The following is a 14,604-nucleotide window of genomic DNA, read 5'->3' on the forward strand; positions in this document are numbered from 1 at the left end:
CTCTGGGTTCTGTGGGGAGTATCTGAGCAGAATTGATTCATGCATTGGGTTTCCTTGAGAGGGCCGTTTACCTGGCTGGGTGGCCCATTCCTTTGGACCTCAATAAGCTGTTTAGAATTTGCCCAATTTATGTCCTTTATGGGCAAAGTTTGCTCCTCTAAGATAATGTGTGTTCATCTTCTGCAGCTCTCTCTTTCTCTTCCAAGTGTCATCAGGGTCAGAGAGTCAGGACTCTGTCATCTCTAAAGAGTTAGGCTCACCACCGGACCTTAGTAGGTCAACTAAACAAAAACCCATAGTGAAAAGCAGAGAAAGGAGATTTACTCAACCTGGTCATATCAAGAAAAGGAACAGAGAGGTTCAGGGACATTCTCTCCCACCTGCAAGTCCATCTTTGGGGTCCCGACATGAGATTTCAGTATAAAGAACAAGATGATGGTTAAGAGGGACCTTTCAGAGGACCTGAATTTACTTCCTAGTACCCACGTCAGACAGCTCACCATCATCACTAATTCCAGCTCCAGAGGATACAACGCCCTCTTCTGGCCTCTTCTGACAGCTGCATTCACATGTGCACAGAACCACACACAGATATACATTCATATACATAACTAAAAATAAAAATAAATTTTAAGAGAGATTGTGTGTGTGCTCGCCTGCACATGGGAGCATGAGCACACATGGGCACACATGCACAAGAAATTTGTATAGTTAAGCATATCGTGGTCAAGGTGTGGTGCTACCCATCACCGACCCCTCATTGTCTCAGCTCCAGTTTCTCAGGCAAAGTGGTCTGACAAGTGGGAGAAGTCTGTGAAACCTCCATCTGGGAGATGAGTTACTCCATTCTGGCCAGCTCCATGCTTCAGCTTTTTCCTTCTCGCAGAGTGAGACTCTAGGAGAACTTGACAATTTGGCACGGGGGAGGGGACAGGGGGCAGTATCTATTGCCTTAATAATCTGATAGCTAAATGGAGTGATATATGCTTTAGGAATATTTTTTGTTCCTGGAGCTGGGGAGATGATTCAGTCGATAAAGTACTTGCATGAGGACTAGGGTTAAGACCCTGAGAATCTACATAAATGACAGGCAGGTATGCTGGCCCAACTATTACTCCAACCCTTGGAAGGTAGAGACGGGGCATTCCTCAGAGCAAGCTGGCTAGCTACACTGGTAGAATCTGCCAGCTCTAGGTTTCTTATGGGTCTGGGGTCATTCAGGGATTCACCAATCTGACCCTGAGTAAATTTTGATAAATAAGAGACTTCATGAAATACTGGCCAAGAGCGCATCCAAGACTCATGCTCACAGGATGGCTCCAAATTATATTAGTCAGGGGGCTATAAAGGCAAAATTCACGAGGCTACTTACTTCCTGCCTTCGTGTAATTAGTGGCAAGGACAATCCTGATATACTTCAAGCCTATGTGTAAGCAAGCACATGTCCTGTGCACTTGGGGCAACCAAGCTTGTTTACAGAAGTGAACACATACGGTTTGTTATCTTTCTCGAACAATGGCTCCCAGCACTCCAGGACGTTATCCATCCTTGGACAAAGTGAGGCTTATAGGTTACAGGCATTTTTGTTTTGTAGATCTCTTAAGCATAATAATTTAAACTTAAAACATAATGTTAGCCATTATAGGTTTGAGTGAGAGACCCTGTCTCGGCAAGATGGCTCTGTGGGTAAAAGTGATTGCTGCCAAGCCTGATGTTCTGAGTTCGATCCCCAGGACCAGGTGATTTGGTTCGATCCCCAGGGTGGAAGGAGAGAACCAACTTCAGCAAGTTATCCTGTGACCTTCTCACAGGAACAAAACATATGCACACACATGCTTCCCCCTTTAAATACAATAAACAAATCTTTAAAGAATAAAATAAGTATATAAATAAGCAGTTGAGGAAGATAATAAGTTAACAGTGGACCTCAGCACGCAGGGCACACATAAGCACTGTGTGTGTGTGGGGGGAGATTGTCATCAACTCCTGTCAGGATGGTGACAGTCCCTAGCATGTTCCCTCTCTCACTTTCTAGTTCCTGGTGTTGTTTTCAACTCTGAAATCTTTTAAAATAGGTTTATTTATTTAAGCGTGTATGTGTGTGTGTGTGTGTGTGTGTGTGTGTGTGTGTGGTGTGTAGGCATGTCTGAGGAGGCCAGAAAAGGATTTTGGGTCCCTTGGATCTGGAGTTATAGGTGGTTGTGAACCCTGCATTCTGTGATTCCAACTGGTCCTTTGCAAAAACCAACAACCAGTGGCTTTAACTACTGAGCTGTCTGCAGCCCCAACTCTGAATTCTGATTGTCCAAAGCCACAATTCCCACCGCCCTTGGGCAAAAGCCATAAGCCAGGAAGTCCCTGGACAGATGTCTTCCTCTATTTTGCATATCACCTCCCCTTCATTTCTACCCCCTCCTTGGCTTTAGGAATATTGCCTTTTATATACTGTGCAGGATTTATGGCTGATATTTATATGAGAGAGTTGGTCAAATATGAGCTATTGTATTTTAAGACTTAGCACGTGATGAGATAGACAGATATGGTCATTTTAGATAGGAAGGCATACTTTGGTGGGGAAAAATAGGGCAGGGTGTGTGGAAGGAAGCTGCATGCAGAAAGTCACACAGGAACTCTGGGGCTGGGAAAAACCTCCAAGAGGACTTGACACTGTAGCTTGAAAAGTGAGAGAGGCCAGGTATGTGCCGAATGGAAACTGGGAGACGGGAGATAATGTGATATTCTGGAGGAGTAGAGAGGCCAGGTGTGCCCTGAGCTGAGGCCTGGGGGATGGGAGAGCCTAAATATGTACCAAGCAGAGACCTGGGACATAGCAAAGCATGCACTAGACGGAATCCTGGGAGTTGAGAGAGGTTGGGTATGTGCTAAGCTGATACCTGGGAGATGGGAGAGTCTGATTTTGCCTGGGCTGAGATGTGAGAGACAGAAGAGACTCAGTGTGCAAGACATGGGCACAAATACCCCAGCAGAAGCATCTGACTCATGGATGCTGAGGCATTCACAAATTAGGGATCCCATAGTACACACAGAGGATGCTATTAGAAGCTGCTGGGGTAGCAGCCAGGAGATGATAAAGTATGAGAGGGTTTTTAGTCAGGTACTGATTGTGTCTGGCTTATGCTTTAGTAAAAGGAAGGCTCTGCGGACAGTAAGATGAAAGCAGAGAGTTGACGGTCCCCTAGGGGACAGGCCAGACCCCAGGGAGTGATGAGCCTACTGCAGTGCTGCAGTGTGAGATGTGAACACCAGGGGTCAGTGCTGAGTGCCACCGAGCACCATCCCAGAGCCAAAGACCAAGATAAACTTGATCTAAGTAGTTCCTCAGAGACTGCTCCTTAGGGTAACAAGCAATTTAAAGTCCTGGGAGCTCAGTCCTGCAGGGCTCTCTTTGCATGTGTGCGTGTGTATGATATATGCTTGTGTACGTGTTTGTGAAGGTATGCATGCATGCATTTACTGGAGTGTGCTCAGGCCAGGAATGGAGATTGGGTGTTTTCTTCAATCCCATCACCTTAAATAATTGTTTTCTTTATTATGTGTTATTTAGTTCTTGTGCACAGAGAGGCATGCATGTGCCACAGTGTGAATGTGAAGGTCAGAGAACAACTTGCAGGAGTTGGTTCTCTCCTTCCAGCGTGTGGGTCCCGGGAATTGAACTCAGGTCCTAAGGCTTGGAGGCAGACACCTTTCCCTGCTGAACCATCCTACCACTCCTCCATCTTATTTTGTAGACAAGGTCTCTCTCTGGCTTGATCTTTCAAAGGTCTTGTGCAGGCAGCCACAGCTGCTGTGAACTCATGTGTGAACTCATGTCTTGTCATGTCCAGAGGATGTTTCCACCCAGTTCTCCATGATGGTCCAGTGGACAAGGTGCTTGCCACCAAGTAGTGGGTGATCTGAGTTTGATCCCCAGGACTACATGGTTGTAGGCAAGAACCAACTCTCACAAACTGTCCTCTTACCTCCACATATGCATGGTGGCATGTGCTCCACCTACCCCAGGCACACAGATAAATAAATGTAATTTAAAAATAGGGAAAAACTATGAGGTTTTTTTTTTTTCCTATGACAACTTGGGAACATAGAAGCTTGAACTACTGGGAATCCCATCCAGCTGGGCTGACTAGAAGATGTAGTTTCCTACAGAGGGATCTTGTGGACTTGAGGGGGATTGTTGTATCAGCTGAGAGACTAGTTGGGGAAGACACTTGCCCAGGGTGACTATAAGGCTAGCGACCTGTGTATACCCTGTGAGTGTGGAGACTATACTATTCTCTAGAGCCCCAGAGGGTGCTAATCATCCCTACCCCCTTCCAAAGCTCCTTCTCAAAGACCAGGAGCAGGGAAACAGAAGCAGGAGATCAGGGGATCCCCTGGGTGGGGCCTTAGCACCCCAGTTCACTGGGTTGTGCCTGTATGGATGACCCTGACTCCTGACGCATGGATGAGCCCTGCCCCAAGCATGACTTATAAACATGGAGTGTGAATGGCTTCTCCCTTCTCAAAGTCCCTGCCAAGTTGACATCAAGAATAATCGGCATTTAGAGACTAATTACACATCTGGATGAATCTGTTTCAGTCTACTGGATTGGACATAATCATATTAAAATATAATGAATACATTCAAACGCACAATGCCTGATTAAGTAGTCGCTTAGGAGCAGGAGCAATGAAAGAGGCTGGCTGGTAACCAAGAAACCGCTGTGTGAGTGTTGGGTTGGTAGCTGTAGGCTCAGAATGGATTTCCCAGTCACTTCTGCCTTAGGCTCCCATTTGTTCTTGATGCCCTGGCTCAGATCAGTCCACACAAGCTCAAGTGCTTTCCCCAGTTTGATTTTTGTGTTCTTTGGGAAGTAAAGAGGGTGTGGGGGTGTTGGGCTATCGGGGCACCAGCTGCTATCTCAGCTCTGGGTAGGGCGAAGCAGGAGGACTCAAGACCAGCCTGAGTTACAGAGTGGGTTCCAGGGCAGGATGGGCGGGGCACTGTCAGAGAAGGATGAGGGGAGAGTAATGGGAGTGGCGGTGGGGGTAGGGGAGGGAGAGAATGAGAACAGAAAGAGGAACAGCAGGACGAGAAGGGGGAAGAGGAAAGGAAGGGAGGAGGGAAGACAAAAGAAAGGGAGAAAGGGGAAAGAAAAGAAAAATGTCTATTGTCCTTGTCCAGCTAGGACCCAACCAGGAGCCCTCCAACTATACTAAACATGTCCCCCAGTTTCCCAGGGGAGACCCTGAGTCCTGGGAATCCCCAGGAAGCCAGCCCTACTTCTGATAGCTGAACTGGTTGGTATCCAAAGTGTGTTTGGGATAAGGATACCTTATTTGCACTGACCTGCCCTGGGCCCAGGCCTTGGCCTCAGTTCTCTGTGGCATTCTGGTGCTGGGTAACTCTGTACCAGTCCAGCCAGGAACTTGCTGTGTACCAGTAGTTCAGGGGTTGATTGGCTCTGTCACCAGTTTTGAAGAAGAGGTTGAGGTCATCATGAATAGTCATCTTTAGTAGAAATAACCCCACTATATAGACAGAAATATCCATCTCTCTATCCACCCACCCATCCATCATCTATTCATCCATCTATCAATTGTATCTATCTATCTATCTATCTATCTATCCATCATCCATCCATCTACCTATTCATCTATCAATTATATTTATCTATGTATGTATGTATGTATGTATGTATGTACATATGTATGTATATATGTATCTATCTGTCAACCTAATATTCATCCATCCATCTACCCACTTATCTATCAATTGTTTGAGACACAGTGTTATTAATCCAGGGTATTCTTAAACTTTTATAGTTGAGGATGACTTATAATTTGTCATTCTCCTGCCTCCACTTCTTGAGAGCCAGGGTCACGGTTGTGTGGTACCACATCTGAATTTACTATTATTTTCTCACAGAGACTCTTCAAAGTTTGAGGTCTTTATTGGTAGAATTTAATAAAGCCAGCTGTCTATTGTTTGGACAAACCTGGGAGTCTGGGGTTTCAGTTTCTCTTTAGATATCACATTGCTGGCCTAGCATCCTTCCCAGGCATTGGCAGTAAGCAATGAGTTGTGGCCTCCTGTTTGACAGTTTCCTGTCATCCCATACTTTGACATGTGGCACCTTGGCCTTTTTATATTGTCTCACTGTCTTTGGAGTCACTGGGGTCAACATGGTCTGTTTTATAATGAGATCAATGATGTATAAATTAGTATGAATTAGACTCTTTAGAGTCTTTACTGTCAGGAGAACAGTATGTTTAAGGCCCAAGCAAAAGGATTGAGTTCAGATGCCCAGGAACCATGCAAAAAGCTGGGTGCGATGGTGTGAGTCTGTAATCTTGGTGAGTGCTGGGGAGATGGAGACAAGAGAATCCATGGCCAGCCAGCCCATAGCTTAACTAGTGAGCTCTAGGGTGAGTGAAAGCCATTATCTTAAAATATAAGGTAGAGGGCCAGCAAGATGGCTCAGTGAATAAAGCTGCTTGCTGTCAAGTGTAACAATCTGAGTTCAATCCCTGGGATGCATGCACACAAGTGTGTGTGTGTTCACACCTATACACACATACATAATCCTTAGAAACGTAAAAGAAAAAAATGCTGTAGAGAATGCTTGATAAAGATATCCAATATTTGCCGGGCAGTGGTGGCACATGCCTTTAATCCCAGCACTTGGGAAGCAGAGGCAGGTGGATTTCTGAGTTCAAGGCCAGCCTGGTCTACAGAGTGAGTTCCAGGACAGCCAGGGCTATACAGAGAAACCCTGTCTCGAAAAACCAAAAAAAAAAAAAAAGAAAAAAAAAAAAAAAAAAAAAAAAAAGATATCCAATATTCATCACTAGCCTCTAAAAACAAGTGCACACATGTGTACATGTGTATGCATGTGCACGTGCATGTGCACGTGCGTACACACACACACACACACACACACACACACACACAATGGCCCTTGAGAGGCAGACCCAATATAATGTCATTTGGGGGTGGGGAAGGTTTAAAACAACTCCCACTTATCCCACAAGGCTGGCCAATGCATCCAGGATGTTTTAGGTGCTTCAGAAAATGAGCGGATAGCTTCTTAGAACAAGATGCTAAAAGGATGATAATGGACACCTGTCCATTATCACAGAACTCAAACTTCAAGCTTCGGGCCCCAAAACCTGCTTCCCTTCCAGGAGATGAGTTGAGAAGTTGACAGATGGACTTCCTTGACAGACAGACTTCCAGGAGCAATCCTGGGGTGAATTATCCTCAGAAGTCTCATCAGGAAATCAGGTCACTGGTAGTTTGGAGGACCAAACCATTTTTTATTAGGAATCAGCTGTAGGTCCCCCAAAGTTTCTCAGGGCCCTGAAGAAGCATCTAGTTAAATGTGGGAGGGGGGTGTTAAAGATCCATCTTCCATTTTGTCCAGAGGCCTATGCTGGGTGTTGGTACCCATGGGGAGTCCGACTGGGAAGGATATCTTGGCTCTCTCTCTCTCTCTCTCTCTCTCTCTCTCTCTCTCTCTCTTTCTCTCTCTGTCTCTGTCTCTCCTGTGTCTGTCTGTCTGTCTGTCTGTCTGTCTGTCTGTCTGTCTCTGTCATGGCTTGAATGAGAAATGTGCCACACAGGCTTATATATGGTGTTTGGACACTTGCTCCCCAGATGGTGCCAACCATCTGGGAAGATAATAGGCCCTTTAGGAAGCAGAGCCTTCTGCAGGGAGTACCTCACTGGGGGCAGGGTTGATTGATGGTTTTATAACCCGGCCCCACTTTCTCCTCTCTCTCCACTCTCCTCAGTATGATTTCAATGTGACCAGTCGGCTTCTTGCTCTGTCACCATGCCTCCTAACCGTGATGGACTATGTCCCCCTGTAACTGTGAGCCTAAGTTTCCTTTCTATCCTAAGTTCTTTTTTGGTGTGTGTGTGTGTGTGTGTGTGTGTGTGTGTGTGTGTGTGTGTGTGTAGGGGTAAGGCTATTTCACTGATGCAACAAGAATGTAATGGAACAGATACATCTATATGCATGCAAGTCAGATATGACCTCTGCCTTTGGTGGCATGTCTCAGGTTCGTTCTATCCACCCTGTGTATTGTTTGTTTTGTTTTTGAGATAAGGCATCTCTAATATGTAGCTCTGACTATTCTGGAACTCACTGTAGACCAGGCCAACCTCAGCTCACAGAGATCCACCTGTCTCTGCCTCCTGAGTGGTAGGATTAAGGGCATGCATGTGTCACAATATCTGACCTGCCTTGTGTGTGTTTTTATTTATATTTTATTTTGTATGTTGTTTTTAAATGTATGTATTTATTTATTCTGGGTGTGCATGCATGCTGTGCATGAGAGAGAGAGAGAGAGAGAGAGAGAGAGAGAGAGAGAGAGAGAGAGAGAGAGAGAGAGAGAACATTGTGAGTCCCAGGAATTGAATTCGGGTTGACACTTCCATACACAATTATTTCTGTTATCTGAGCCATCTCACTGGCCTGACCTTGTTCTTTGAGACAGGGTCTCTCACTAAGCCTGAATCTCACTGAGTAGACTAGCTGACCAGGGAACCTCAGGGACCGTCCCATTTCTATTGTCCCAACACCAGGTTACCAGCATATTCTAAAAAAAAACCCTTTCTTTTTGAATTGTATACGTATGGGCTGTTTTGCCTGTTTGTTTACTCACTCTATGTAATCTGCCTTCAGTGCCTACAGAGGTCAGAAGATGGCATTGATCCCCTTGAACTGGAATTTTACAGGTGGTTGTTATCTACCATGGGGGTGCTGGGATCAAACTCAGGTCCTCTGGAGGAGCAGTCTGTGTTTTTTTAACTGCTGAGTCATCTTTCCAGCCCCTCGTCCTGACTTTAAAATGTTGGCTCTGGGGACTGACCTCAGGACCTCAGGCTTGTGCTGCAAACATTGTTCTGACTGAGCCACGCCCTCCGCACCCCCCCTCCCCCCCCCCCCCCCCGTGGCTGTCCCCCCTCCACTGTTCTAGGAGCAGGCAGCAAGAAGGGAATCCTGGGATCCTGGGGGCGTGGCTTCTGGCTGGAAGATTTTTGCTCTGTGTTGGGTCTCCTTGCTTGGAGCTTCTCTGGTACCTAAGGCCACCTGAGCTGCAGGAGCCATTGTTCCATATGGGGAGCTGCCTTCCCCAGAGGCCATATTCCTGAGGAAGCATGGCCAAGCTCCAAGTCCTTAAGTGGATTGAGCTCTCAAGCCGGATGCCAGTGAGCTTGGACAACCTTGCAAGAGCGCTCTGAGCTATTCCACCGCCAGGTCTGTAGTTCCATTCCCATTAGCCAGCTCTTTCCTGGTGGCTACGCAGCCTGGAGGAGCCTGTCAGGGAAGGATTCTGCCTAAGGGAGCCAGCTGAAAATCTTTGGAACCCTGTGTTTCCCACCAGTCACATAGCTCTTGTGGTGCTAGCTCTCCCTTGGCAACTCAAACCAGATTTGAAAATAAAATGTCACTTTTAAAAAAAATGTCTACTGTCAGCACATGGAAAATTTGTTTTTCCTGTTGAACTTCACGAGATGACTAGAGGCAACTGAGAGAGTCTAGATGCGTGCCTCGTGCGTGGGGAGCGGGTGTCAGTGCATGTGAATCAGCGAGTCACGGGGGGCATGTGAGAGAGTGGTGTGGCACCGTGCAGGTGGGGTACAACATGTACGGTGGCGTCAGCCGTGTGTGTGGGGTGCAATGTCGGGGTATGGGAGTACTTGGGTGTGTGAGAGACAAAGGAGTTTGAATTCAGGTCTGAGGTGACTAGGAGTTTATTGCCATGGACTGAGTGGTGCTGTTGCCTGAGTGTGTGAGTGTGAACCGGCACTGTTCTCTAAGTGTGCCCAGAGAGATGGAGGCTGTGGTATGCGTGTGGGCATCTGAAACCCATGTTTGTGTGTGTGTGTGTGTGTGTGTGAAGATCGGCACTGGTGTGTATTGTGACTGTGTGTCTGAGATTTGGTGTTGGTGTGTGTTCCTGCTTCGGGACACGGTTCCCAGGGAGACATGAACAAAGGTCTGTTCACCCCAGATAAGGAACTGATGACAGACCAGAGTAATTAAACTACCACAGTCCAACTTGCTGACGCAGTGGATATATTGGGGTGGCTGGCAGGCGTATGGGTGACGCAAAGACAGCTGCATCACTAAAAGCCACCCGAGCATGGGTGACGACTCACGAAAGTTGGAGTCTGAAGCTAACTGAACAATTTGCAGGCAGCTTTACAGGTCAGACAACCCCCTCTTCCCAGTGGTTCTAACTGCTTAAATCATTTGGGGAGGGAGAGACTTTCTTTCTATTTTTTATGATGAAACATGCTGACCAAAAGCAGCCTTAGTGAGTGTGATGGTTTGGCACTATTGGGAGGTGTGGCCTTGTTAGAGTAGGTGTGGCCTTGTTAGAGTAGGTGTGGCCTTGTTGGAGTAGGTGTGGCTCTGTTGGGGTAGGTGTGTCAACGTGGGTGTGGGCTTTAAGACCCTCACCCTAGCTGCCTGGAAGCCAGTATTTTGCTAGCAGCCTGCATATGAAGATGTAGAACTCTCAGCTCCTCCTGTACCATGCCTGCCTGGATGCTGCCATGCTCCCACCTTGATGATAACGGACTGAACCTCTGAACTTGTAAGCCAGGCCCATTTAAATGTTGTCCTTTTAAGAGTTGCCTTGGTCATGGTGTCTGTTTACAGCAGTAAAACCCTAACTAAGACAGTGAGCAAAGGGCTTTTTGGCTCATACTTCTAGATTATAGTTTATTATTGCATGAAATCAGGAACTTGAAGCAGAAACCATGAAAAATATGCTGTTTGGTGGTTGTGCAAGCTTAGCTTTCTTCTAGAGCTGGACACCAACAGCCCAGAGAATGGTGCTGCCCACAGTGGGCTTGGTCCTTCTTACACTGATAAACAATTGAGATAATCTCCCCCAAACATGCTTACAGGCCAGCCTCATCTGGGTAATCTATCAACTGAAATTTCCTTCTTTGGTGACCCTAGGCTATGTAAGGTTGAAAGTTAAAGCTGACTAGGGAAGAAGAGCCTTATGAATCTGCTAAGTTTCAGAGACATCTTGAGACTTGCTGGTTGTTTACTTTCTGAGTCTTTAGGAGCTTTCCTCTGGGCTGGGATCTTTCAGCCCAGAGGAAATTTGTTATATAATAGTATATAATAGTGTGTTATGGTTTGGCAGTGAAGTCTTTCCAAAAGTTCACATGTCCAAGGCTGGGTTCTCAGTGCAGCAGTGTTCAGAGCTGAGACTTTTTGGAGATGATCAAATTCTGACGGCTTCAACTTCATGAATATATTAATGATAGAGTCATAATCTGATGACATCTTTGGAAAGGAGTGGGCCTTTAAGGGGTGGCAATTAGCTGAAGAAGTACATCACTAGGAGTTGAGTTTTGAAGGACACACCAAATCCCTGGCCATTTTCTGCTCCCCTCTCTGCTTCCTGCCAACATGGGATTAGCGGCTTTGCTCCCTCACTTCCTGCCATGATATTCTACCTTATAACAGGGCCAGAAGCAACACAGGGTATTACAAACTGATACCACTGAAGCTGTGAGCCAAAAATAAACCATTCCCACTTATGTGGATCTCCTCAAGCATTTATCAGTGGTGAAACACGGGGCAAACACAGTGTCTTGTGCAGCCATGTTCCCACCTTGATGATAATGGACTGAACCTCTGAACCTGTAAGCCAGCCCCAATTAAATGTTGTCCTTTTAAGAGTTGCTTTGGTCACGGTGTCTGTTTACAGCAGGAAAACCCTAACTAAGACAGTGAGCAAAGGGCTTTTTGGCTCATACTTCTAGATTCCAGTTTATTATTGCATGATAATAAACTCTGTGTGTGTGTGTGTGTGTGTGTGTGTGTGTGTTTGTGTATGTGTGTGTGTGTATGTGTGTGTGTATGTGTGATCACACACATCTTGTTCAGTGATCTCAACTTGAGTAGCTTCTTCTCTGAAAGGACTCCCTCTGGTTCCATCCTGTGGGATATTCCAGCCCAATCACTTAGTTGTATCTCCAGTCCTCTTTTTTACCTAAAAATCATTTTTTTATTGTCACGTATGTGTGCATGCTGTACATGTACGCACGGGTGATGTCTATGTGGAGGGGTGCTAGTGTACCATGGAGCACACATGGAGGTCAAAGGACACCTTTGTGGATTCTGTTCTCTCCCTCCACTGTTATGTGCATTTGGAGGCGTGACCTCAAGGTCCCTTATCTGCTGAGTCATCTCACGGCTTTCCCTTGACTTTTGAGCTTGAAACAGGCTGTCACTCTGTAGCCCAGGCTGCCTTGAGCTCTACAGCTCAGGCTGGCACTGAACTCACTCTGCAGCCTATACAGACCTTGGATTTACAGCCTACAGCCCTCCTGCCTCTTCCTCCTGAGTAGCTGAGATTTCGGACATGCTCTATTGAGCCCTGGCAAAGCTTCCTCCTCTGCTGAGGACAGCAAGGGTGTAAGGATGGAACCTAGGGTCTCACACGTGCTGGGTGAGTGTCCACCACTGAGCTCCACCCCTAGTGCAAAATACACATGTGAAGTGCTGGGCTTTGTTGCAAGTAGCCCTCGAGTTGGTATCTGCTATTGTTCATTTCATATCATTTTATATTACTTACGCTTAGGCAAAGCCTAAGGGTATGAACGGAAAACTACCCAGAAAGATTAAAGTTGCTTCCAGAGGCACAGCTCCCTTTGTTATATAATATTCTCTGGTGACATTGAGCCCTTATTAATAACTAAACATCTGTCAGTACTATAATTACATTTCTGGTGCCACGGTTGGGTCTACCATTGTCCTGTGTAAACATGGAAGGGTAGGTGTGAATTATTTAGGCAACTGACTTTGAGTAAATAACCAGTCAGTACTGTTTCTGGCAGTAAGTTTCTGTCAACTCCTTGCAGAGTCTCAATGTCTTCGCTGATGCTCCTTTGATGTACCCCCCCAAATCTCTGACCACATCACCCTGGACCCCCGATGCGGCTGCCTGAGCAACCTGGAGATGGGAAGCCTGAGAATGAGACAAAGGGGGACCAAGAAACCCCCGAAAGGGGAGAGGAGCCACGGAGAAGCCCAGCCCCTGACTTCCCCACCTGGCAAGTCTCCCCCCAACCCCAAATCCCTGGATCTAGATTGCTTTGCAACTCCCAGGTAGGGGAGTGGGAGTGGGGTCTGAGAGCTTGTGTTGCCCAGGGTCCAGGGGAGAGAGGAGAGTCTATGAAGAGTCCATCACTGGGGGTAGGGGGTGGAGGTGGGGATGGGGGCTTACTAAAGGATGAGCTATCCAGAAGGAAGCTGAGTTTATATGGATTCTGGAGGTGGTGGGTTTCCATGGACTCTGAGATTCATGCTCAAGGCAAGAGGGTGTGGTTGTAAGCTCACTATCAGTAATGCTTTTGGGAGGGTGTGGGTTGTTATGAAACAGATGTAGCTTGCAGAACACAGAGCAAGTGACAGTGTGGAGACAGAACCTTTACATGGGTCATTTTAATTAATTCTCAAAATATTCCCATGAGGACTTTTTAAGTGTGTGTGTGCATACACACATGTGAGCACGCATATACGTACACAGAGTACTGGATACTGAACCTAGGATCTTGTGTTTATTAGACCAGTGCTATACAGGTTCTTATTAGGGGATTTTGGGGCAAGTGTTCTACCCTTAGCCCTTCACTAGTGCTAACACAAGTAAGTGCTTAATCACTGAGCATACTCCCAGCCTCTTAATGGGTGTATTCTAGACAAGTGCTCTACCACTGAGTCATAGCACCAGACCCTAATTGGGAGATTCTAGGTAAGTCCCTGACCACTGAGCAACACCCTCAGCCCCTCACTGGGGGATTCTAGGCAGGGACTCTACCACTGAGCCACACCCCAGCCCCTCACTGGGGGATTCTAGGCAGGGTCTCTACCACTGAGCCACGCCCCCAGCCCCTCATTGGGGGATTCTAGGCAGGGGCTCTACCACTGAGCCACGCCCCCAGCCCCTCACTGGGGGATTCTAGGCAGGGGCTCTACCACTGAGCCACGTCCCCAGCCCCTCACTGGGGGATGCTAGGCAGGGGCTCTCCCACTGAGCCACGCCCACAGCCCCTCCCTGGGGGATTCTAGGCAGGGGCTCTACCACTGAGCCACACCCCCAGCCCCTCACTGAGGGATTCTGGGCAGGGGCTCTCCCACTGAGCCACGCCCCCAGCCCCTCAATGGGGGATTCTAGGCAGGTGCTCTACCACTGAGCTCTACCCAAGCTTGCTTTCTTTCTTTTTTTTTTTTTTCCTTACTTTAAGACATGGTTTCACTAAGTTGCTCAGGCTTGCCTTAAGCCCACTCAGTAGGCCAAATACTCCTTGAACTCAAATCCTCCTGTTTCAGTCTCCCAAGTAGCTGGAGGGTCTGAATCACCAGGCTTAGCTGTGTAAGTGCATTTTTACAGGTGAAAAGGGTTAAAAAAAAAAGTACTGAGTAACTGGCTTGAGGTCACAAGGTCAAAGGAGAACCCAGATTTTCTACCCAAGTTTCTCTGAGGCCAGTCATGGTCTCCTTCCCCTCATCCATCTCTTTTGTCTGCTACCTCCATTTCCCCCTCATCCATCTTTTTCTCTTTCCT

The 14,604-nt window shown here is 47.0% G+C and overlaps 1 protein-coding gene across 8 annotated transcripts in view; it reads left to right on the plus strand.

Annotated features, from left to right (window-relative positions):
• Caln1 (calneuron 1) overlaps nt 1-14,604 on the plus strand; it is a 474,231-nt gene that overhangs the window by 33,200 nt on the left and 426,427 nt on the right. For 4 of the 8 annotated variants that reach the window (XM_076923056.1, XM_076923058.1, XM_076923057.1 and 1 more), the window contains one exon: nt 12,902-13,093. In XM_076923056.1, the coding sequence (XP_076779171.1) occupies nt 12,975-13,093 (119 nt within the window). In that variant the 5' untranslated portion in view covers nt 12,902-12,974. Of the gene's footprint in view, nt 1-12,901; nt 13,149-14,604 lie in introns of all 8 variants that reach the window. The other 4 variants (XM_076923054.1, XM_076923053.1, XM_076923052.1 and 1 more) reach the window with 1 other exon arrangement.

Source organism: Arvicanthis niloticus, chromosome 24 (assembly GCF_011762505.2).
Source record: "Arvicanthis niloticus isolate mArvNil1 chromosome 24, mArvNil1.pat.X, whole genome shotgun sequence".
Taxonomy (NCBI): Eukaryota; Metazoa; Chordata; class Mammalia; order Rodentia; family Muridae; genus Arvicanthis; species Arvicanthis niloticus.